Here is a 24,593-nt window from a genome sequence, read left to right as displayed (position 1 = left end):
AGAAGGCAAACTTCAAAGCCACTGAAACAAAACAAAGTTCAACGTTAATAATTCCCATAGAGACTTTTATCCTTGTTCAACTAACTCAAACTTTAAGGGGCAGTAGGTGTATACATCATACTTGTATATAGGGCCGTGCAGTGCTTTCTTATTGTTACGTTAACGAAATGTTCTGCAGCCTAGGGCAGTTCTACATAGATTTTCTTTGTCTGACCAACAGTCCATGCAGACTGAGGATATTTCATTTACAGTGGTATAAAACAGAGAAAAGCAACACATCCTCACATTGGAGAAGCAGAAACCAGAGAACGTTTGCCTGAAAGATGAATCCATCATCAAAACTGTTTTAGAATTTTGTTTTTTTTTTTCCAAATCAACTACAGAATGAATTAACTAATCCAGTAGTTCCCAGGCTTTGTCTGGTTCGTCCAAAATCCGTCCATCTTTACATTCCATTCATTAGGCAGACTTTACTTTCACACACACACACACACACACACACACACACACACACACACACACAATCTGAGCTACAGGGAGCAACTATTTTAACAATCAAATCAAAATGACTAAAAAGGGGCAGTTTCCAGCTTGTCCAATTCATGCTAACAACTTAGCCGTCATGTTACCCAGGATACAGCTGGTGGCTAGTGATGATTTCCCACAGCGAGAGACTGTTTCAATAAATACTTGAGTGCAACAGGCTCCCAGATTTTTAACACACAGCCAAGAGAGCACTCAACCCTGGCCGTTGTGAAACATTAGAAGCTCAGCAGCCATTCAGACTCCATTTCAACTGTTCAGATATGATCAGCAATCAGCTGTGCTAATGTGCAAATAGTTCCAGCTTCCCTTTCCTCGACCATGACCGAATTCCAGAGGATGCATAACACCAACACCGCAGGCCCCCTACCAGCTCTGCTTTACGACCTGGCAGGCTGGAACTATGCTGAGACAGCATGACAGAGAATATCAAATAAAAAAAAAAAGGGGTAAAACGCCCTAGATCTACTTAAAAAAAAATAGGGCACACCCTGATGGGACACATTTAAGCTGCACAGACATGCTAGCTCATCACAATGTTGGAACAAGATCAGCTTGCTAACAACCAAAAAAAGAAAGAAAGCAGAAGTATAACATTTCTGTTTGAGCTAAAATTGGACTCAATCAAGGAAAATGAATTTGGAATTAAATGCTTGTTTATGTTATCTTGACAGGATATGCAGAAGGGTAGAACCCTATAAGCCAAACAAAAGTGGATTCATCACTGAGTTTTGTCTAAATGAAGCTGCCCTCAAGTGCTGCAGACAATTCTCCTCCCCAGAACATCACTAATGGGAAGTGGCACTTTAATGGACACTGAGAACAAAATGTGCAGCACCGATTGCCTGAGTATTCTCAGTAATTGACATCTGACACCTTTCAATTGCATACTGTGATGGCCATTACACAGTATGTAGTGTCACTGTCCTTTGTCTAAATTAGGGTGAGGGCCTACACAGAAAGCTAACATAGATGTGTGCAGGAAGGGGGCGAGAGAGACAACGGATTTGTTCTTAGTTTTATCAAGTGGTCACTTTCTTCCTCCCACCTCTCAGATGTTTCCACGTGTTCAACCAACAGCACTTAACGCAGAAGGCTCTAGGGATGGGTACCGAATTCAATACTTTTTGGGCACCGACCGAATTGGCTCTAAAGAACCAAGTATCAAAAAATGCCTCGTCATTCAATACCCAATTTCAATACCCAAGGAGTAAATCTCATCAGCGTCCGTGAGCCAATAAGCATGCAGCATGTTTCTGATGGATCTCATAATGTTTGTGATTGGCTGTTTAACGTTACACGTCGTAGGAGGCAGGCAGGAAGAAAAATAAATCCATGTTACGCACAGAGCAAGGCTCACGTAGTAGGAGCTGAAACATGAATAAAAATATTTGTGCTGCAATGTGTTATGTTGGAATTTCGGCTCGGCTGTAAAAACGCAGAGTGCTTCCTTTTGTGTGCATGCATATATTCCATGCTTTGACCACGAGCTGCTGTTGTCCTTTTTAGTGGAACACCATCCAGTCAGTTGCTCTATTTCAAAGAGTCCTGTAAGGATGGACAACACGACACAGTCTTACAGGGCCTGATAAAACACTGTTCCCTGACATCTGCTCTCGGCTGAGATCTCCAGCAGCCAAGGCGACGCTGACAACTCATCGTCCTCACAAATCCAACCACAGGGATCACTATGTGTCTGGCATAACCCGATTGGAAATAAATACCCGGCTGGGTTGAGTGCACGAATGTGGATTAATGCCCATAAATTGATTGATTAGGCGATTCGTCAATTAGTCGATTGATAGAAATATAACAATTTTAGTTATATAAAGTTCTTTGTTTTTTTTCGGTATTGGTAAAAATGCCAAACATTCTCTGGTTGCAGCTTTTCCAAAGTTGGGATATTTGCTGCCTTTCTCTGTTCTATGTCATTTTAAATTGATCGGTTGGGCAAAACAAGCAACCAGAGGACATCTTCTTGGTCTCTGGGCAATTGCATTGAGAATACAAATTATTTCTGACACTTTATTACCAAAACATTTGACAACAAATGTCAGTCTTCCCAGGCCTACTATGGTATTTAAACTTGTTCACTGACCGACCAACCAACCACAAGCAGCACCTTCGAAGTTCAGTGATATGATGTGTACAAACACGGGGTAATGTCAGGTTTGGTCATGATGAAACACGTTTGGGTGTCTGAATGACAACATGGTGCCACTAATTTAAAAGGTACCTTTAAAAGGCATTGAAGCTCAAAATTGGACAACTGTATGCCACATATACCTTATCATAAGCATTCAAATTACAGGCTTATGTGCAGTTTAGTGTCCCAAATTATTTTCCAAAAACTGAGTGTCCCAAATGATGAGGGTCTTATTTGAGACAGGTTAAGGTTAGGGTTAGGGTAGCACAGGTGGTTTAGCAGGTTCATAATTAATTAAGGACATTGTATGGGGAATATGGGACACTAAACTGCAGTATACCTCAAATGACATACTTTACAAACATGTAACGTTACCTACTGCATTTGAACCAGAACAACTGTTGTTGAAGTAGTAGTAGTAGTAATTTGTAGGAGTAGTAGTGGTCTTTCAAAGCCTCAGGTGTGCACTGCTCGGTATCTCTTGACTAGCATTCTGGCCGCTAAACTAGCAAACATTTGGCACAAAGCAAAGCAGACGTATACCACATAGGCTATACTGTACACTAGCTACGTCTCCCAGTAATAAAAGCAGCTTTATGCTGTCAGTGTGTTCACTGTACCTGAATCGCCCTCCGCAGTGCTGGCATTGGTCCCCAACCCAGCCGGGGAAGCACACACAGTTGCCAGTAGCGGTGTTGCACTGCCCGTTCATACAAGGTTTGTCGCATTCCTTCGCCTCGGTGATGCCAGGCAGCCCGGTGAGCAGCCCGATAACCGAGAGCAGTAGCGCGGTTGTCAGCATCAGCAGGCTCCGGCCCCGGCCAGAGCTCGAGCAGGCCCGCCGCGTCGCCCCGTACATTCTCTCACAAAAGATGGCTGCTTAAAGGCAAGCGCTCCGCCGCTTTGGGAATAGCGACTAAGTGAGCTGCCGGTTGGTGTGGTTCCGTTTATCCGACCTGAGGTACGGTTTCCAGGCAGTAACTGTAAGTGTCTTCGCTGAGGCTGGTCTTCGCTGGTTACTTGGTTTACATCTTTCCAGTGGTTCCGTTTCCCAGCGTTGCACCAAGCCGCATATTGACATCCAGAAGTGACGTTATGATAACGGAAATGCGCAACAGAGGGGGAGGCGGGGGGACTTTAAACTTTTATTTTGAACCCATTTTTTTATGGTTCTTAGTTTTGAAAATGATAACAACACATACAATCATACTTGAAGGAAAACATTTTATTACATATTTTGAATGTAAAGATAGGAATTTATGTATTATTGTAAATCTTTTTATTTTATTAGGTAAGTTCTCCTGCTGTCATTATCATTAATGAAGTCTGTCACTTCTTTACTCATGTATCTTTTAATTAGTTTTTGTTTAAATTATTACTTTCATATTATATTATTTGCACTTATTTATGTATAGTTTTATGTTTACGGACTGTGATGATTGAATATTTGTAAATTGAATTCCAAAAAAAGAAATTAAAAAAAGAAAATCTCCCAGGAATCTTTGAAATGTCACATATTTGTGTAGCACACATGGGTTGTTGTTGTGTTCAATGCTAACAAAATAATTGCTATGCATGAGAGTTCAAAAAGAACTTTACCTGAATAGTAACTCAAGGTCCACTTACTAGCTTTTATTCTCAGAGCTTTTAACCACATCTTCTCACTGTCTTCGTCAGCGAAAATGACAAGTTAGTAACATTAAGCAACTTAATGGATAAGTTGTCAACTAAATGACAACTGAGCAAACTCCATTCACTGATGAAGACCGTGAGAAGAAAAAAAAATGATTAAGTGTTCCTTGTGTTAAGTTTATTTTGTCAACAAAAACAAAGAAAATTTAGAAAAGAGGCAAGTATTTGGCTCTCTTCAGAAATAAAAAAAAAAAATCCAAAGTGGATGTGGTCCCCTGAATAGCTGTAAACACCCACACAGGTGAATTTCATTATCTTACCTAATCAGACTTCCTCTCAGGGCTGTGACAATGAATGAATGTGTTTGATAGATATGGAGAGCAGTGACTTTGCATAATTCAGCATAATTCCCAGCATACATCTGTCACTTTCAACCGAAGCAGAGGTCCAATCAGACAGGATACATTAAAACACTTGTGTGAGTGTGCAGGGCCTTTAAGAAATGTAAAATATTTACATAGGCTATATAACAGGAGTGCTGTCCTGTACTGAATTTCACATAGGTGAAATATTACATTATAGGGTTCAAAATGTGTGGCATTTTTGTCTAAAAAAATAGTATGTTTCAACTCGAAAATTCCGCACGAAATTTTGACAGTGTGCCTACATCCCAAAAACACAGGCTGAAGTGTGTGAGAGAGAGAGAGAGAAAATACAATGGTTGAGTAAAGGCCATCGTCACCACAGGTACTGTGTATAGTTAATATCATTAGTAACAGCTGATCTGAGCTCCCTTTACTCTGCTGTAGGACATGTCCTGCAAAGACAGGACAACACGGCCACAGTAAAGAGTCTCCATGATAGGAGGTGCGTGTGTTTGGCAGAAGTTGTTGCTATGGTGATTTCCGCAGTGAGGGAGTTGAGGAGGGAGGGGTGCATAGACACATATACACACACAGATAGTCACACACAGTCACACACTGTAACTTCACAGCCACAGGTCAGCATGTCAGGGATCAGATCACATGACCAACTGCAGTTAAAAGTTGCTATGATGACTCCTAGAGAGTTCTTCTCAGAGAGACGAGGCTCTGGCACACCTTTCATAGTCCTTCTTCAATGGTGTCTGTAGTGTAAAACGTGAGGACAGTAGCTGTCCAAAAAGGGCCTGTTTCTGTCCTCCTCCTGGTATTTCTGCTCTCATTTAGTACAGGAGGCAGTGCGGCAGTTGGTGGACATGGCTTCACTTGGAAGATCACTATGCCTTGTGTGAAAGTCAGCTTGACATGAATATATATTACATATACACCTACATGATGCATAGGACCGGTGCTTAAAGAAACAAACCTTTCTGTTCTTATGAAAGTCTTAACTTTGGTGGTTGTTTGCCTAATGATGCTGAGGTGACGTATGACCCAAGTGCCCAACACCAACCCACAGACTGCACACCAAGGACACAAAACTGTACAAATGGTATAGAACGGTTTATTAAATTTAGACTTGTAAGAAGTCATCATATTCCAACGCACTCCATCGCTTGAAGTGCATTCATAATAACACCAACCCAAAAAGGATTGATCCCGGCATCAAAACATAAATAAAGCAAATAAACATATTTACAATTCAAAATGGACAGAGAATGGGGTTTTGTGCAGAAAAACAGGCAACTACACATCCAGACAGAGGCATTAGAGATTGACGGGGTTCAATTGAAATGTCATCAGGAAAAGCTACCTGGACAGCAGGAGTGGAAGGAGAAACACAATTCAACAAAGCATGAAAACACCTACATTATAATCACATGTTCTTGGGTTGAGTGAAAAGGAGAACATCTCTACAGCCTCTGATAAAACTCTATTGTCAATAATGTGGATTTGTAATGCTTAATGGTATAAAGCTGAAAAGCTATTTACTGTAGGTGATTTAGGTTTTGAAAGTTTCCTTCTTTTCTTGTTGTAAATCCTCCACAAACAAGTCTTTAAATCACAATTTCCTAAGAATTTGACTTCTCTGAAATGGATGACAAAAAAAAATACAAAATCCTTTTAGCTAATTCTGTGGGAGAGAAGGATTTATCCTGGATCCATTATTGAATTCCTTTGAAATATCAAACATTAGTTCTACAAAAGGTGTCACATTGTCAACACTTAAGTAACAGTACCTACATACTGTCGGTCACAAAGCTTTTGTCTGAATTTGCAGCACGAGTTTTCACCCCCCCCCCCCCTCCTTAACTTGAGGATATGCCGTTATGGAACTAAACCAGTGTCCACCCTTCTCATGGTGGGAGTACAGTCGGTTTTAAACTCCGAAGAGAGAACTGATCATTTTACAACAAGAGTGACTCATCTGCAGTGGGCTGAGTGGACGAACATCAGTTTGACTTCCTGTATCAGACAAAGTCAAGACTTTACAGTAATCAAAAAAAAAAACCTGCAGAATAATCAAAAACTGCCCTTATTAAATAAGAAAAGGAAGAGAAGAGAAGATCCTTAGAAAAGTACAATCATTGAAAGCACATTACAATTAGCAGTTTGTGTGTGTGAAATTGCAAACGGGTCATGACTCCTGCAGCACTTCTTATGTACATAAAACATGACCAACATCAGGTCCGGGTCCCCAGTAGACAATGTAGAGGGGATAAAACAGTATCATCTTCTTGACTAAATGCTATTTGTCCCCATCATGGGAGGGCTGCAGACCTCAGTATGCTTCCCCGGGAACACCAGCTGGACGGGGTTGGAGCACAGTAGCACAATTCCTAAAAATGTGAGGTGAGTTATCAGGTTACAGATAAAGTACACTTAACTGACTTTCAAATGGCACTCTGGTCCTGCAGGTTCTACTCTGGTGCTCAAAGCGGGGTAAACCCCTTCCACTCGGTACCCCGCACATGTGGAAACAAACACTGAGAATCATTTCAAACGGCTAGAGCAAGAGGTGACCACCATCATTCTGTCTCTGGAGGTCACACTGGAACATTCAGCTATCCATTAATGGCAGAGATCGTCTCCTCTTTCTCTCGCCCACAGTATATCACACTATCTTACAGTCGCCTCTTGAAAAAAAAGCCATTTACAAGCAATGGCGCCTTACAATATGTACAGGATTGATCAAACATATCTTCTGAATTAACAAAGAAAAAAAAGATATAAACAGATTTTCTCCCTTCCGTTATATACACAGAGCGAAGAGGGGGGTGTTGGAAAACAATTGAAGCACCTCAGAGTCATTGTGTAAATTTACACACAGAAAAAACTGCTTCCAGGTACTGGCTTTAAGATAACAAACTCACACTCGCCCCTTCACTTTCCTATCAGGTACATGCAGAAAAAGACAGGAGCCAGAAGCTCCGCATTCATTCAGAGGAGGCCGTAGGCCCCTTTCTAAAGGCAAATCATAGCTGATCCGGATTCATAACTCTTCTCTACGCAATACATCACCTTCTCTCATTTAAAAAAAACACATAGGAAAAAAAGACGGTCTTTTTTGGTCTCCCAAATCAGGCATATTGGGTGTCAGAACACCCGTTAGTGCTCGTACCAGTGATCAGTACTAATCACTAGTAGTTAGGATGATCAAGCATCAAAGGCCCCTTTGGAGTGTCCTCTTGGTCTTGATACCTGAGGTGTAGCGTGGGTGAGTGAACACTGGCTGAATGTTGGGAGCAAGCAGCGTGTTGTGACCAGACTGGAATCAAAACATATGTAAAATAGTCCTTAATATGTCAATTATCTCCGAGTACCAGATAACGCTCGGTTTGCCGTGTCAGAGTGAGGAGAATGCTTCTTGTTTCAGACAATCGCAGGAAAACATTTCAAAAACCAATTGGTCATAATGTTCTGTGGATAATAGCTCACTCTACACTGGGCTGACTGACTGCAGTACACACTGCCCATCTGGTATACAGAGCCACTAAGAATTATTAGCTTGTTCCACTTGAGCCAAGACTGGTCGTGAACATTACAGAACGGCTGTTGCTTTTAAAATATGAATCCACTTGTAAGTGTGATTAAAATTGGGAACGTGGGCAGCATAATGGTGTGCGAATATGTAACGGCATGTGTATTTGCCAAAGAGAGCAACTGTGCAGGAATTTGTCTTGCTGCTCTAAAGCCACAGGGATAAACTCCTGCACATTTGTCGTACTTGGCGTTTAAAGTCTGTGTGATGGGGGGCTGAGGTGTTTCTCTTGGGCTGCAGACCAGCAGGGGGGGGGGGCGGGGGCGGGTCAATGAAAGGGAAACCGGGGGATTGGGGTTACATATTGCGTTGTAGGACTTTCAGGTAGCGGATGTCTGGCGTGAGGGGCGGCCCATGGACGAGGCGCTGTATGTGCGGGAGCGCTGCCTCACGGCCAGTCGGCAAGGCAGCTCCAGCTCCTGGAAGAGGGGAGTCCCTGTGATCTCAACCGCCTCGGGACGCTCGCTGGGGCTCCACGACAGCATGCTGCGCACCATACTCAGCTACACACAGAGAGAAAACACAGTACTGTCAGGCCTTTCACAACAATGACATGCTACAGTAATGCCACAGCTAATAATATCATCCATCAGTGCAGCCTGATTTGCTTTAGTTGAAGCTCATGTAACTAGGGCTGGGTAACGCCAATGACTTCCATGATGTCCCTTTATCGATTCGTTATCAATAAGGTTAGAGAAATTTCAGTTACAATACCAATTTTGCTTGGACATGAAAAAGATTCTCAGAGAATTTATGCTGTAAATTGTACAAGCAAGAAGAAAGAGTTTCTGTTGTTTCCATTAAGATTTTAACCCCCAAAATGTTGTTTAAAGTACTTTTTATTCTTACACCCAAAGGCATATATCAAAAGATTGACTTCTGGATTATATGAATAAGCTGAATTATCAGATCACTCAAACAAAGATCGATTTATAATTGGAGAATCGATTCTTTTAACCCAGCCCTACATGTAACACAGCAGAAGAAGCAGTAGAAATTGCAATTTGAACACACACACACACACACACACACACACACACACACACACACACACACACACACACACACACACACACACACACACACAATCTTAAAATAGAACAACTAGTAAAGTGCTACACTGGGATAACAGGGTGAGGGTTATGGGATTATGTAATCTCATTACAAGGTCAAAAGGTAAACAACGAGGTCATGTGACCAACCCCACATCAAACACCTGGTGTGGTAGAAAATAGCATATTCAATTGATTTTATTTTTTTTTAAAGATATTTTTTGGGGCATTTTAGGCCTTTATTTGTATAGGACATCTTAGACTTGAAAGGGGAGAGAGAGGGGGAATGACATGCAGCAAAGGGCCGCAGGTCGGAGTCTGAGCCGCTGCGTCAAGGAGTAAACCTCTATATATGGGCGCCCGCTCTACCAGGTGAGCTAACCAGGCGCCCCCTTCAATTGACTATTTGAACGGATAACTTGAGTCTAATGGGATTACGGAGACAAATGATGTTTTCAAATCATGTCGATACAACTGTCTCAGATAATAATGCTGCTATTTGCATTTTAGTGTGTGTGTAGTATGACGATAATAGCATAATTAACTTCATATCCTGTTGATTTGAGAGCAAAATGATCCAACTACACCTCCTAATTGGATTAGCTCAGCAGATTTGACTCACCAAGTGGATCATGTTGGTGTGGACAGGTCATTTAAATCCCTCTCTGACAGACTACACAGTAAGAATGAAATCTCACAGCTCGGGATGTGTCCCGCTTTGTTCATTCACTATTTGCTTGTTCTCAGGATAAACAAAAAACACTTTTGTTGGTTCAGATGTAGTTTGTGCTTACAGCCACTGGGTGGCAGCAGACGACCACTCACCTCCTGAACGTTGTTTTTGGAGAAAACCTCTGGGATACGCAGCGCTCTCACCTCTGTCAGTGTCTGGGAGAAAAAGGGATGTAAACACCTGTGAGTGGAGCTGTGCTGGCGGATAATCAGGCCCTTTGTTACAGAGACAAAGGCGACACACACACACACACACACACACACACACACACACACACACACACACACACACACACACACACACACACACACACACACACACTAAGAAAATCTAACATTTTAAAGCGACAATAATACTCATCAAATGACAATAGTGATTATGTGTTACAGTTTCCCCACAACAGACTTTTCATACAAAATAGAATAACTAGCTGGATAAAAGAACAGACAGAAAGATGCACTGCCTCATTAGGAAGTCTCTCTCTTCTCAAGCACAAACAAATAGCAGCAGTGGGGATTCTTACTGAAGCCAAAAATGGGATCATATCATTTTTAACTATCTTTAAAATGACAGTTTGGATGGGATCTGAAAATGTTAATGGCTTTTCAGTTTATAATAGTTTAGTTGGGGGTAAATATTGCTTGCTACATACATTTATTCTAAAAATAAACTTTTGTATAATCTTGCTTTTGTTGAATCTGAATGAATGAATGAATGAATGAATCTTTAGTCACTCCAAACCTCCCTTTGAGGTTTTTTGCTTTGCTTACACAGTCCTTTGTCTTTACTTATGTTTATACAAATAGTATAAGTCATAAGTCAAATGAAGAGCTGATTGTGAGCCCCTGTGTTGGCTGACTCACCCTCACTCTCTCCATCTGGGTCCTGAACGGATACAGCAGCTCAAACAGGATCAGACCCAGAGAGTAAATGTCCACTTTGTGAGAGTACGAGTTCCCAGAGAGCTGCCAGGAGAAAAAAAAAAAGGATGGAATTTGAGATATAAAGGCCGTATTGGAGGTAGGAGATAGGGCTGACGAAATCAACTGCCGCAATAAACACATCGCGAAAGGCTGCGACACATCGCGAAAAAGACTTGTTGAGTTAGTGTAAAGAAAATATCAGTGGAAATCTGCACTTTTTTTAGTGGTGCCTTTTATATTCAAGTCAATGTTCGATTTGTTCGATTTTTTTTTTTTTAAAATTCAACAAACAATTTGTATTTTAGGAGAATACTAAAAGCAGCAGAACTGAGTACACTTTAATATCTATTTAGCGCAAGTTATACAGTTATCGAGTTATTCAACAATGTTATCGCATATTTTCCTCATATCGTGCAGCACCCAGTAGGATACTTGCCCATGATATGAAATGATAGTGTGGAATCAGATCTTATTATAGTTTTACTTTTTTAAAGATTATTTCTTGGGCTTTTCCATCTTTATTTGACAGGACAGCTAGGTGAGAAAGGGGAGAGAGAGAGAGGGGGAAGACATGCAGGAATTCGTCACAGGTCGGATTCGAACCCTGGACCTCTGCGTCGAGGCATAAACCTCTCAGTATATGTGCGCCTGCTCTACCAACTGAGCCAACCCGGCCACATAGTTACACTTTTTATTGTAGTTTCAGTTTTATGTGTATTGTTCGGATGATAATCTCAATATTTCTGTAATGCTTATCCTACAGCATCACTGGCCCATGTGCGTGTGCTCACCTGCTCCGGGCTCATGTAGAGCTTGGTGCCGACCTGGCCCGTGTGGCGGGTCAGCAGCGGGGCGGGCGTCAGGACGCTCGGCTCGTCCTCGTCCTCCTCCTGGTCCATGGCCGTCACCAGGCCGAAGTCTCCCACCTTCACCACGTCATCCATGGTGAAGAATATGTTGGAGGGCTGCAGGGCCGGTGGGGACAGGTTAAAGTTATGGTAGTCTCGCTTTGCCAGACCCTCCTCCAAAGCGCGCTGGAGGAGGGTCTGGCTACTCCACACAGCATTCGGGGATGGGGGGAAAATGTGCTCTGGTTTAATGGCATTTCTTTAAACCAATCAGAATTGTCTTGGGCGGTGCTAAGCACCGGAGAAAAGCTGAGGTGCCGCTGTAAAAACACCTCGGGAAGGAACTTGTTTTGGAGGAACGTGTACGTTTAAAAGTTGTTTTAGTCATGCAACAGAAAACTCAGATTGGATACAAGTTTATGATTTTATATTGATTCTTTGGACAACGATACGATATTTGATGACATCTTAATGTCTGCCATGATGCGATTTTGATTGAATTTAGGGGCCTGCGATCAATATGAGACAATATCATAAGCCCGTTAAAGAGTGAAATTTATATTAGTCTCACATTGCCAGACCTTCCTCTACAGCGCGTAGGAAGGTCTGGCTAGTCCACACAGCATTCTGGGATGGGAGTAAAACATGCTCTGGTTTATCGACATTTCTTTAAACCAATCACAATTGTCTTGGGCGGTGCCAAGCGCCGGACGGAGCAACGGTCCCTCTGCAAAATAGCCTCAGGAAGGAACTTGTTTTGGTGGAACGTGTACATTTAAAAGTAGTTTTAGTCATGCAACAGAAAACTCAGATTGGACAGATAGTCTAGCTAGCTGGCTGGATTTACCCTGCAGAGATCTGAGGAGTGTGAAATCGTGAACACGTGAGTGAAATCTGGCGGATTTTACAGCGGCAACGGAGCAATCCCGGAAGTGGAACGTCAAGGATATAGACTATGTTATGTAAACATGTACCAAATGTGAAATACATGAAGGCAGAGAGCATTACTAATGCATGAACCTGTCGCTATCAGCTCATCATCCCTTCATATACACAATGAAGCTTTGCATTTTGGCAGGAAGAGATCATTTGTAAAGAGTTTGAAAGGTGTATTGAAACTGAAGGCTGGTAAGAAGTTTTGTATTTAATAGGGAGGACAGACCAATGAGGAAGTTCAAAATACTGGCTGTTTGTCTTATTTCTTTATGGAAATTATTGTTTTTTTGTTTGTGTGCCCTTTTTTCTGTCAATCTGATTACTCTGAGATATCATTGAGTTTATCGAAAAACTGAGTTGTCAATAAGGAAGGAAGCTCCTTATTATTTATAATATTATTATTATTTTTGTTAGTTTTTATTTATTGATTTCTTTATTTGCATTTCTTTTCTTTTTTCCATTCATTTTATCTTTTGACGTTTGGTAGTTAATTGATGGTTAGACCTGATCTGTCACGTATTTGTTCGGTTGTTTGTTTTTGTGTTTGTGGAATCGGGAATCGATGATTTTTTTTTTGTGGAGTAAAGAGAAGAAAAAAAAAGAAAAGAAAAAAAGAAAGGGAAAGTTTGAATGGGATTTAAAGCAGATTTAGCTAACTGTTAGTGGCTACATCAGTCTTTAAACCAGGCACTTGCTCTCTGGTTTTTTTTCAATATTTCACATTAGGTTTTATCTTTTCACTTTTTTCATAAAAAAAAATAAAAAATTGAATAGAAATGATCCGCCAGTGCCTACATTAGTATTTTTGCATATCCCTAAAATCAGCACAACCTAAGCTAAACGTTTATGTAAGTCAATAAACTAAAATTATTAACAAAAGTATTAAAATGTTAAAAATGCCTTTTCACCTTCCATTTCATATTGACCCAAAAGATTTCTAAATGTAGAAACATGAACAAAATATTTCTTAACACTCCATAAGTTATGGAATAGCGTAAAGACGTTTTGATAGTTTGATCTGCAATAGAAATGGTCCGCCTGATTATCAGAGAGCCTGGTGAACAATTCCAACTGGGGCTGATGTCCAAATAGTAGCATCAGGATCTTTTACAATTTCAATGGGAAATGAATTGAAGGGATAACTTTATCTTACCGCTGGAATACAAACACTTTTGCCTGTTATTGGACAGTGTGTAGTGTGTAGTGTGTAGTGTGTGTGTGTGTGTGTGTGTGTGTTCACCTTGAGGTCCCTGTGCATAAGCCCCTTGCTGTGCAGGAAGTCAACGGCCTCTGCGATCTGGAGGAAGATATCCAGACACTGGTTGTGCTCCCTCTGCTCCGGGAGGCAGCGCTGAGCCATCCAGTCCTTCAGGTTCTCTTTCCGACAGAGCTGCATCTGGATGTACAGGTACACCTGGAGACAGGGGAAGAAGGTTTCAATACATTACCATTTTACATCGGACACTGGAAACTATTATTTCATTTTAGAGAGAGAGAGAGAGAGAGAGAGAGAGAGAGAGAGAGAGAGAGAGAGAGAGAGAGAGAGAGAGAGAGAGAGAGAGAAAAAAAAAAGGGTGTCTGCAGAAATAAACGGCTCTGGCTAACATCTGCACCTTCACTGCAATTACAGTACTGTGGATGTATGAGAGATGGTGTCATTGTGAGCCAAAAGGCTAATATAAAAAACACGAAATGTTGGTGTTATAATAAATATTTCTCATTATTTCGGTGATGCTAAATTACATAACAAATGTCCACACCGGCAGGAATCAAAATGTATAATATTTGGAAAAAAACATTTTCCTTGAGCAAAATATGTTAGGTGTAAACCTTTACCTGTATCAACAAACCTGTACGTACAACAGTAAGGAGTTATATTAATAATGAAAGCCCAGTCTTCACCCTAAAATAAGACTGTGACGCTGGTTAACGACAGCCGGCTGAGTGAATGATGGACTGACCTTGGGAGAGGGCTGGACTCTCTGGGTCGGAGGAGTTGGGGGGAGAGCCAGGGTGAGGGAGGTCGGCCGGGGGGGAGAGGAAGAGGAGGGCGGGACAGACTCCTGATGTCTGGTGTGCGAGGAAGACGAGCTGTTCTTCTCCGTCAGTGTGCTGGGACTGGCAGCGCCAGAAGATGAGGCCGTGTCCGCGTCGGCGTCTCGGTCGCAGCCCGAGTCCTCGAACACGATGTCAAAGGAAGAAGAGGTGCAGTCGCTGGGGCCGCGCGGAGGACACAGCTCGAAGGAGTGGGGGGTGTCGGAGGCGTCGGGGTCCGCCTGACTGTCCCTCTCAGACATCAGGCTGTCGTGGCCCAGCAGCGGGTGGAAGGACAGGTCTCCGTCGTCAAAACCTACAGCGCTACCGGCACTGCTGGAGAGCAGCGCGCGGGCGTCGGCGGAGGCCTCCAGGACGTCTCCTCCGGGCCCAGAGGCCGGGGACACGGAGCTGGACACTGGAACCTTGACTGACAGCGCCTCCATGTGGTCCAGGAAGCTCATTGGCCAGTCTGTGGTACTGAAAGAGAGAAAGAAGGGTTGGTTTTTGCCAGGCTTACTCCAATCACATAACTACTACATCAATGTTACAACTAATCATTCAAGATAACTGGGCAATTGTGCAATATAATATGACAAAACAGTTTACAAACAAAATGAACAAGACATGTACAATTGATCTTCTTTGGCATGGCGCATTTGCTGTGTAACAACTTACTGCATGGGTGCCTCAAAAGAGGAAGAGGTTGATCATTTTTGTCTCTGCGTGGTTATCTGGTGCTACTTTTGGCTCTAATGTGCCCAAGTAAACTAAAACAAAAAGGAGTAAAGACACCAGACTTTAACTAAACCGCTGCAAACATGCTCGTGTGAATATGCTTTTTATTTTTTAAGATTCTTTTTTGGGCATTTTAAGCCTTTATTAGACTGAACAGCTTGAGATGTTAAACAGGGGAGAGACAAAGGGCCGCAGGTCGGAACCAAACCGTACATGGGGCGCTCTGGCATTTAAACATGTGTCTTAATCAACCTGAGAAGTGAGCCAAGTGATGTAAAGTCTGTGGTGTAATAAATGTCAGAGATGCCATAATTCCTCCTGATCAGAGGATTACATTTATTTTTTGCATGGAAGCCATCCCCGGACCATAGAACCCGGCGTTAGAGCCGTGTTCCAACTGCTGAGCGGTACAGGATAACAGGTTTAAAAAGCCGTGGCTAACCTGGCGTCTTTCAGCCACCTCTGGTCCATCTCCTCCTGCCAGCCCTCGGGGGGGCTCTCCTGCCAGGCGTTGAAGTAGCGGATGATCCCCGGATGCTCCAGCTTGGCCAGGGCCTTCACCTCTCGCATCACCTTCTCACGCGCCAGCTCTCTGTACGACATAAGACCGAGCTTTAGAGTTTCATTCACATTTAGGACAACCACTTTTTTCAGATGTTGGGTCCCACATTTTTAGGATCTCAAGACACAAATTCTACAAATTCCTAATAAGACTTACAGTATATTGACTAATAAGACTTTGCTGTTCATTAAACTTTTTTGTGTTTGGTGTTCTTTAATCACACACTTGATTCATTGTTGAACAAACGCAGGTACAACTGTTCTACTACAAAAATATCAGGAACTGTTCCATGACGCTAACTGACTGTAATGACCCTCACACATAAGCCCAGTATTGATACACCATGGGCTCAATAAGCGTTTCAACAAAAACACTGGGCCTAAAAATCATTTTGTTTGCTATGCACTGTGTGATGTACCAGCCAACAACAGGGCTGAAATTAAAAAAAAAATAACCGCAGATCCGCTTTAGCTAAACACTGCTTGTCAGTATAAATATAAATGCATGGCTAATATTTGTCCAAAACTGTCAGTCGTGGATCTGTGTGCTGCTCTGCGTTTAGATAAGTAGGCCACTGCTTACAAACGTCAGTCTAACAGCTTTAAAGAAAAGGAGATAAAGGAAGAGCTAAAAGCCTCGAGCAAGGAAGTCTGTGGTGTGACCAGCGAGAGGCGCTACCTGTTGGGCAGACGGATTCTTTTGATGGCGTAGTTGCAGTCGTCCACTTTGTTGCGGGCTTCAAAGACGACACCGAACCCCCCGCGGCCAAGGCACTGCACTGGCTCAAAGTCAGTCAGGTACCTGGGGAGGAGACACTTTGGTTGTCATTTTGCTAAGAGGAATCACCCTGCTCTTAGTGGTAGAAAAGAGCTGCGTGTGACATGTGTGTTATCACCTGTATCCCTGACCATTTCAAAGACCTGGGATCAGACAATTCACTGTGGTCAAGGAGGCGTATTAAGTGGTAAAAGGTGATTACCAGGGAAGGAGTTACTACCAGCCAAATCCCTGCTAAGGCTGGCTGTGGCTGCTGAGCTGGCAGGTAACCAACTTACAGCAAAACAGTTGCATGAATTCAAGCTAATGTTGTGCTGTCAGAAAAATACTTGGCTGCCACGAGGCTAAGACAGACTCGACTGAGAGGTTCCATGCTGAATAACAGAAAACACAAATGTTTAAACTTACAACTGCAAAGGGAAAGCACATGTATACTGCAGTTTGTTTTGTGTAACTTTAACAATGTCTTTAGTAAGCATAGCTCTACCGCAAGTGGTATTTCAATCCCACAACACCTGTCAGCTATATCACATAAACCCTCCATCTTGTGCAGCTTCATAAACCATCATTTGTAAGCTCTCCGTTAATCTACATTCAGATTCACAATACTTTGTTAATCCCCAAGAGGCAATTCATTTTTACAGTCTATCCCATCCATAAAATAAATAAATAACATCAAATAAACTTCAACATCAGCATCAAAATCAACATGCCAGTGACAACAAGTGCACAGATCGACGGGTTGCGTTTGGTAGCCTGATAGCTGAAGGAATAAAAGAATTTGCATTGACTTAAAGAAATAAAATCATTTAGCTTCCTTCACAGTGAGATACCACCAAACTCTGCCTCCATTTACTATCGTCTACATCAGCGGTTCTACACCAGCGGGGTGCCTTGAGGAGGGGACAAGGGTGCTTGATTTATCAAATCAATGGCTATGTTTACATGCACACCAATATTCCACATTCCGAATATGACAATATTCCGAATTTAATACAGGTCATGTAAACAGCATATTCTCTTTGGGTATTCCGAATAAGGTATTTTTCCAAATATAGCATTTTCTGATTAAGACATGAGGGATATTCCAGTATTATTCGGGTTTTAGAGGCATTCTTTGGACATGTATACAGCACAATCGCAATATGAGGGTTTTACGCCCAGTTTACAGCCTCCTGCCTGTTTACGGCTTACGGTCAGCTCTGTGCGTTGCTATGGTCGCTGTACACAAATCAACAAGCCGACAGTTTGCAGGGCTGCGGACCCGATAAGAAGGAGAAACACAGCTACTTTTAAACATGATCAAAGACTTGGATATCAACAGGTTTTTGGATATGAGCACACATCTCTACGCCGACCATTTCAACAAGCCGGTTGAAGGAATGAAAGAGGGACGCTGTATTTGCACGGTCCAACAAGTCCGCCGCCGCTGGTAAACTTAGAAAAAAAAAAGTATTTTGCACGGCTACATGTAAACGGGAATATTAGTGAATATTTAATTTCATTAGCGATGTAAACAGCTTGGTCGGAATAGCGTCTTTTCAGAATAAGGGCAAAGAACGGAATATTATGTGCATGTAAACGTAGTCACTGTTAATAAATGTTTCACAACATAAAAAAAAAAATGCGCATTTTAAACTACATTTTCAGACTTTTTTAAACAGAAAAAAAAAATACATATATATAATAATAATAGAAAATATATATATATATATATATATATATATATATATATATACACATACATACACACACACACAAAATATATTTAAAATAGTTAAAAGTGATAAGCATCTGTGTAATCTATGAATGTTACATTGGGGGTTGGTTGGCTCAGGGTCTAAAAAGGTTTGGGAACCACTGCTCTACACCCTGATGAAGTATCCCCTCTCATGCTCCTCTGGGGATTGGAGGCGGTCTTATTAGGAAATGTGTTGGCACATGTACTTCAGGCCTTGATCCTGACTCATGCCTACCTCAGCTGCTGCAACAGCCACCAGTTTTATTTAGGGAAACGTCTGCTTAAGCACGTTGCATGAATTGCAGCAGCAGCTTTAAAGGACAGAAGAGGGTGGGTGTTTGTCATTTTGAGGTGGATCAAAATAATGTGGTGACAACAGGAGAGAAAAAAAAAAGCAGTTTAATCATATTGTTGCTTGCGTTTTGGGGTGGTAGAGCATATTATTCAGCTAAAGAATGTAAACATGCACGCTCCATCGATCAGACAACAGGAGGTCAGTGACAGCCCATAAATTATGGCTACTGATCGTATTTGGGATGTCAAAAATAACACAAAAAAAACTTGTGACAATGTGCTGACAGTGATGTAAAGTGACACTCTGACCCTGTGGCAGATGCTGCTGGGCAGGGTGGGGTCTGATGGCAAACAGCTGAGTTATCCAATCATGCACTACTACGCCTCATATCTCCCATCTCTGCCTTGTCCTATCCAGGCAGGCTGGAAGAGCACCGGTCACCATGGTAACAGTGCCGAATCTGTAGCTACACCTTGAAAGAGTGAGACTCTCGTGGAACTTTCAAGTGTGAGGATAACAACAGAGTGGTAGTGTTTTGTCACGTTCTCCTGAGTCATGAAAAAACCCATTTACAAGCATATTCTGCCTCAGCGTCATGTCAGTGTGTTAATAATGTACCTGGACACATATTCGCTGAAACGGGTCTCCATGGCAACCGGCTCTTTGGATTCCACAACCTCAAGGTCAAACTTGCAGTCTGTCTGGCACTGTGTCTCCGACTCTTTACGTTGCTATTAGGGACAGAAGGAGGACAGCAAAGACACAATGAGGAAATGTAAAAAAACAAGATCACCTTCTGTGGCATGCTGGGTTATTCATTTTTTCTAAGAAAACACTGAACAAAGTCTGTCAGCCACAGGCACAATGAGACAGAGGGAAGAACATGTTTTGAATTCTGTGACATTCCTATAACAAGCAATGCACTGATGTTAAATGACGCTATTCACAGAAGAATCACCTACTTCTGTCTTGCTTTAGAAATACACAGTTGAGTCTAACATTCCAGTGTCAATCTCTAGTTTTAACTTCTTTATAACCAACATAAAAACACGGACATCCATGAACATGGATGTGACAAAGTTCGTTCAGTGACATTTTAAAGGAAATACTTTGTATTTCTTTTTCTAAAAAACTCAAATTAAGCCTTTATCCATACCGAATCACAATCATAATCGTAAAAGTCATCTCATACATGGAAGCGGTTATTTATACGGTCACTGGTTACGGCAGCTGCGTGTAGTGTCTTAACATTAACATTATATGACAAGAATAACCACCAGCAGTCACTGGCAGCATGGCATTCTGTGTCTTACCCTCACATAGGCCACCGGGGCGGGAGGATGGAAGAATTTGCGGACGATGTAGGTGGTGGCGGCGATGCAGAAGACGATGGTGCCAAGGATCTCCTTCCACCAGGGCAGCAACAGCACAGGGTCCTTTCTCCTGCGGCTCTCAGCTCCTGCCCCATTTCCCTTTATCAGGCTCACGGCGCTGTCGCGTTTCTCCCGGTAACGCTTACCGTAGGGGAAGTAGTAGCCGTTGTCTACGGAGAGGAAAAGCAATGAATCGGTCGGTGGCTTGTTGGTCATTTTGTCCCTCTCAGCCAATTCACTTTTCTCTGCTATGCACTGCAGCATGATGTGACTTTACTGTGACTCCATTACAGCTCTATGTCCGCCATCAGGTTCTTACCGTATGGATACTGAAGGATGGATAGGGCTCCGTTGCTGTATTCGTCATGGGAGAACTTGTCATTATTCAAACACTTGTCAAATTCATCCAAGCCGACCAGGGCTGGCGTCCGAGATGGGGAATCTGTGTCAAGGACAAAGACGAATAAGTTCTTCCATCTCCGTAAAAAAGAGGGATCAAAAGAATCGGAGCAACAATCGCAAGATAGCCGTGCATTAAGTGAAAAGAAGACAAAGCCATGAGCGACAGGGAACAAATAATTGATTTAAATACTTTTTGAAATTCTCAGTGGATTAGAGAGGCTTTGCAACATCTTAAACTAGAGAAGATGAGATACACTCTCCAAGGGTCTGTTTTAAAGTTTCATACTATTTGGCAGCCTTTCTTGACATTTGTAGAGAACAGGGAAGCAAAGAATGTAACCCAATAATACAATGTATATTCCTATGTTTATTGATTTCTCATATTTTTTATCTCCTTCTTTTGGGTAAATATCAAAGGTGACTGGCTTTAATTTAGAGAGTGTTGGTCTGGTAGGTGGTTGGGTGGGTGGGTAGATGTTTGAGATTAGTTTTGATTATTTGTATTTTGTTTGTATCTTGTACACTCTGAAAATCTTTAATAAACACATTGATCAAAAAAAAATCTTGAAAACACAGTATCAGTACCACTTTGTGTTTAGCAATACTAAGGAAGCCAGTCTTCAGTCACTGCTTAGCCCACAGGTGGCCGTCACAAACTAAGTTGCCTTGGTGATTAGCCACAGCGCCTAATGACCAATGGAGGTGTGGACTTACGGACTAGAGGCTTCCACTTGACTGTGGGTAGTGGAATGATGTCATCTTCTGATCCGATGGCTTTGGTGGGGAACTTTTCACTGATCCTCACTGAGGACTGGAGGTAGAGCTGTCCCTGGAACATCCCTGATAAACCCAGGGCAAAGGAGTTAGACACATACTCACACGATTCTCTGGTACCGCGTATACTGTAGAGACTTAGTGCTGAAAATAAAGACACAGAAATTGCAAATAATGCAACGAAATAGAGCTGCACAATATGACGAAAATATGCAATAATGTTGAATATTACTTTTCTACTAAAGATGTTTAATTGTACTCAGTTTTGCTGCTTTCTGCTTAAATACAACACATTGTTTTTTACATTTAAAAGAAATGAAAGGAAATCATTTCCAACATTCTTTGATCGGAAATTTGCACACTGAATTGAATATAAAAGGCACCACTATAAAAAGAATGACCGTTACATTGCATACAAGTGAAGTTTTCTGCTGATATTTTCTTTCAACTAACAAACAAAAATGTCGGAGTGTCTTTCGCGATACGTCGCAGCCTTTCGCGATGTATTAATTGCGCCAGTTGATATTGATTGATGATAAAAAAACAACAATATATTGTGCAGCAGAGCTGTAATCGGGCCTTAAAAGTTAGGCCCGACAAGGCCTGAGCCCCACAGAATTCGTACATTTTGATTGACAGCTTTTTAAAAGCCCGAACCCGTTTACAGCCCGACATTATTCAAATGTGCGCACACACACAGCTCTTTTGCCAAGAATGAGTCATTTATACATTTTTTAACATCATTTATTCATGATTAACGTCGGCTATAGGCCACTTGGAAGTTGGAACAAAGAAATAAAATAAGTCCTCCAGAGGCCAGCCTCCGTTTCACCTCCTCAGCATCCATTTTCGCGCTAATCGATTGCCTGATCGCTTATTTACCGCACAACCCGGAGCCGGCCCGAGCACGTGCCCTACAACAAAACATGAGGAATACACAAGCCTGCAGTGTGTGAATTTACCAAGGTAAACATTGGACGCTTCAGCTCCTCTGGCCTTCTTCGAATCGTCGTCGTCATCCTCCTCATCCGTTTCCGACTGGTTGCTGTAGGCGTTGTCGTCGAACAGGGCGATGGGTGTGACTTTACCCCCGCCCACCAGCCAAGCCGAAGCGATGGGCGTGCAGAACTACACAAGACAGGTGATACCGAATGAGTTGATATATGATCTCCAGAGTGAGGGGCTACGAAGTAAAAACACTTAATAGTAAATGCAGTTAGTTAGAACTTCTCACATGTCGTTCCCAGATCAGCTGTCCATCAGGCTCGGTGCTGAAAGCCATGATCTTCCAATCTGGAACAGACACTTTGATGACGAGGTCCAGATTCTGGCTCTGCTGCTTCTCCGTCTGCCCCCTCTCTTTTGGTTCATCAGTGATGACCCGCTGACTCTCCCTCCAGGCGTCGCCATTGGCAACTTCCCCCTCCAGGAAGTTCATTCCAGACTGCGTCTCAGGAAGTAGCTTCAGCTCAAAGTTTCCAACGCTGAAGTTCCATCTAGTATCAAGAATGATAAGACACACTTCAGTTGTAATTCTGGAACGAATTATCACACTTAGATTTAGACTTTCAGATGTATAAATAATAATGGTTGAGTATTTTTTTTCCCTCTCAGTACCAAAGTAAACAAAAGTAATATTTATCTAACATGGGTCTGCTGAGAGGACGCTGACAAAGGCAATAGATACATGATGATGCTTCTACTACTACTACTACTGACATACTAATGTTAACTCCTAGCGGCTGAAAGCTTAACTGACTTTTTTAAAACCATTGACGGAAAGTCAATCGAATGCCTGTGAACCCTTGTGGAATACCAGACAAGATACAGTGGCTGCTTCGTGACTCAAACTGACTGACCGGCTGACTAACGAGGACAGATTGATTGACTGATTAAATCAAACTCACTTCTCTATCCCTGATCGGGGCCTGATGGCTCGCACAGTCTTCTGAGTCCTCTGCAGCAGGAGCACATCTTCGGCCTCTATCTCCTCGTCTCCCCGGCGACAGCCCATCGCAGAGCAGATGTACCGAAGCTGAGGCACACAGCATGACGAAGGGGGTTATTAGACAGGGGTTTTGTGGTGAGAACAAGGTGTCGTGTTGGCCTCTCTCAAAAAACATTACAACAATCACTTTAACTCACTCGCCTTCCTGTCGGTTTTTGCATTACTCTATTAACCGAAACCTTCGGGTGATGCCGTCGCAAATTAAATGTTTTGAAGTGTTTCCACAGAGAGACCCGACTTCAGTTGAACAATGTAGGCATACTGTTTAAAACAAACAGTTGTCAACCGAAATGACTGGGCTAAATCGACTAGCATGCTACAGCTGATAGACAACAACTAGTGCGCTGCCAAAACCTTCCGGGTAAAACTCACGCTTAAGAATTTCTGTTCCGCGTGTGCGAGTAGTCAACATAAATAGACTGTTTTACATGGTTATGTCACAGGCCGTACCAAACCAGTGTCGCACAGTGATCTGAACTGATCTGAACGTCCTGTACCGAAAACGGTTTGGGACGAATACACATACCGTTACAGTCCTAATCAACATACTACAAGCTCTAACTAAGGTGAGTTCACTGACCTTGCCACTGTAGGCCCCCAGACCATAGGTAGTAAGAGATTTGCCCCCGACCAGGACAGTGTCCTCCCCAATTCGGTGAGACGAATCTAGCAGGGACTCCACACTGAAAGGCACTGCCTCCATAGTCTCCCTGTCCCGGTTCCACTGGAACAAGGCACCGTCCAGTGAAGGGATTACCATCTTATTGCCAAACACCTGCAGGAACAAACAGGTTGGTTTTAAAGCGTTAGTGTCGATTGCTGACGTGTCAAAACCAAGTTGATGTAAAGGAGTTGGAAAAGCACATAGCCAACAAAGGAAAGAAAAGGAATGTGGTAATTATTGATTTAACACAAAACATCATAAAGGTTTCGTCCAAGGTGGTTTAAGAGTTTTCATCTGGGTTGTTCCATAACATAGGCATGTGCAGGAAGGGGCCAAACCACGGACATGGCAGTTTAATCGGTTAGCTTGTTTTTTTGGAACCAGTCAAGTTTGAATGCCCAGTTAAAGATGGTCTCTTTTGAGTTTGAGGCAAAGCTTTTGCTTGAAAA

At 42.4% G+C, this 24,593-nt stretch overlaps 1 protein-coding gene and 1 long non-coding RNA gene across 2 annotated transcripts in view; one reads left to right on the top strand and one right to left on the bottom strand.

Moving 5' to 3' along the window:
- The first annotated feature begins 5,064 nt into the window (after positions 1-5,064).
- Positions 5,065-24,067, top strand: LOC116036721. Its single transcript, XR_004101697.2, has 3 exons — positions 5,065-5,075; positions 19,447-19,450; positions 23,821-24,067. It is a non-coding gene; the product is annotated as an uncharacterized LOC116036721 (long non-coding RNA).
- eif2ak3 (eukaryotic translation initiation factor 2-alpha kinase 3) overlaps positions 5,785-24,593 on the bottom strand; it is a 41,036-nt gene continuing 22,227 nt past the window's right edge. Inside the window, exons 3-18 of the mRNA XM_031280308.2 lie at positions 24,061-24,255; positions 23,380-23,507; positions 22,707-22,968; positions 22,435-22,600; positions 21,413-21,538; positions 20,616-20,738; positions 20,237-20,466; positions 19,542-19,654; positions 16,789-16,911; positions 15,991-16,140; positions 14,738-15,290; positions 14,017-14,190; positions 11,784-11,957; positions 10,933-11,034; positions 10,162-10,224; positions 5,785-8,787 (exon numbers count right to left, since the gene is read on the bottom strand). Coding sequence (XP_031136168.1) covers positions 8,605-8,787; positions 10,162-10,224; positions 10,933-11,034; positions 11,784-11,957; positions 14,017-14,190; positions 14,738-15,290; positions 15,991-16,140; positions 16,789-16,911; positions 19,542-19,654; positions 20,237-20,466; positions 20,616-20,738; positions 21,413-21,538; positions 22,435-22,600; positions 22,707-22,968; positions 23,380-23,507; positions 24,061-24,255 — 2,865 coding nt within the window. The 3' untranslated portion in view covers positions 5,785-8,604. The remainder of the gene's footprint in view (positions 8,788-10,161; positions 10,225-10,932; positions 11,035-11,783; positions 11,958-14,016; positions 14,191-14,737; positions 15,291-15,990; positions 16,141-16,788; positions 16,912-19,541; positions 19,655-20,236; positions 20,467-20,615; positions 20,739-21,412; positions 21,539-22,434; positions 22,601-22,706; positions 22,969-23,379; positions 23,508-24,060; positions 24,256-24,593) is intronic.

The sequence above is a fragment of the Sander lucioperca genome, chromosome 18 (assembly GCF_008315115.2).
Source record: "Sander lucioperca isolate FBNREF2018 chromosome 18, SLUC_FBN_1.2, whole genome shotgun sequence".
Classification (NCBI taxonomy): Eukaryota; Metazoa; Chordata; class Actinopteri; order Perciformes; family Percidae; genus Sander; species Sander lucioperca.
Note: the sequence above shows the minus strand (reverse complement) of the source record. Positions and strands in the feature narration are given on the sequence as shown.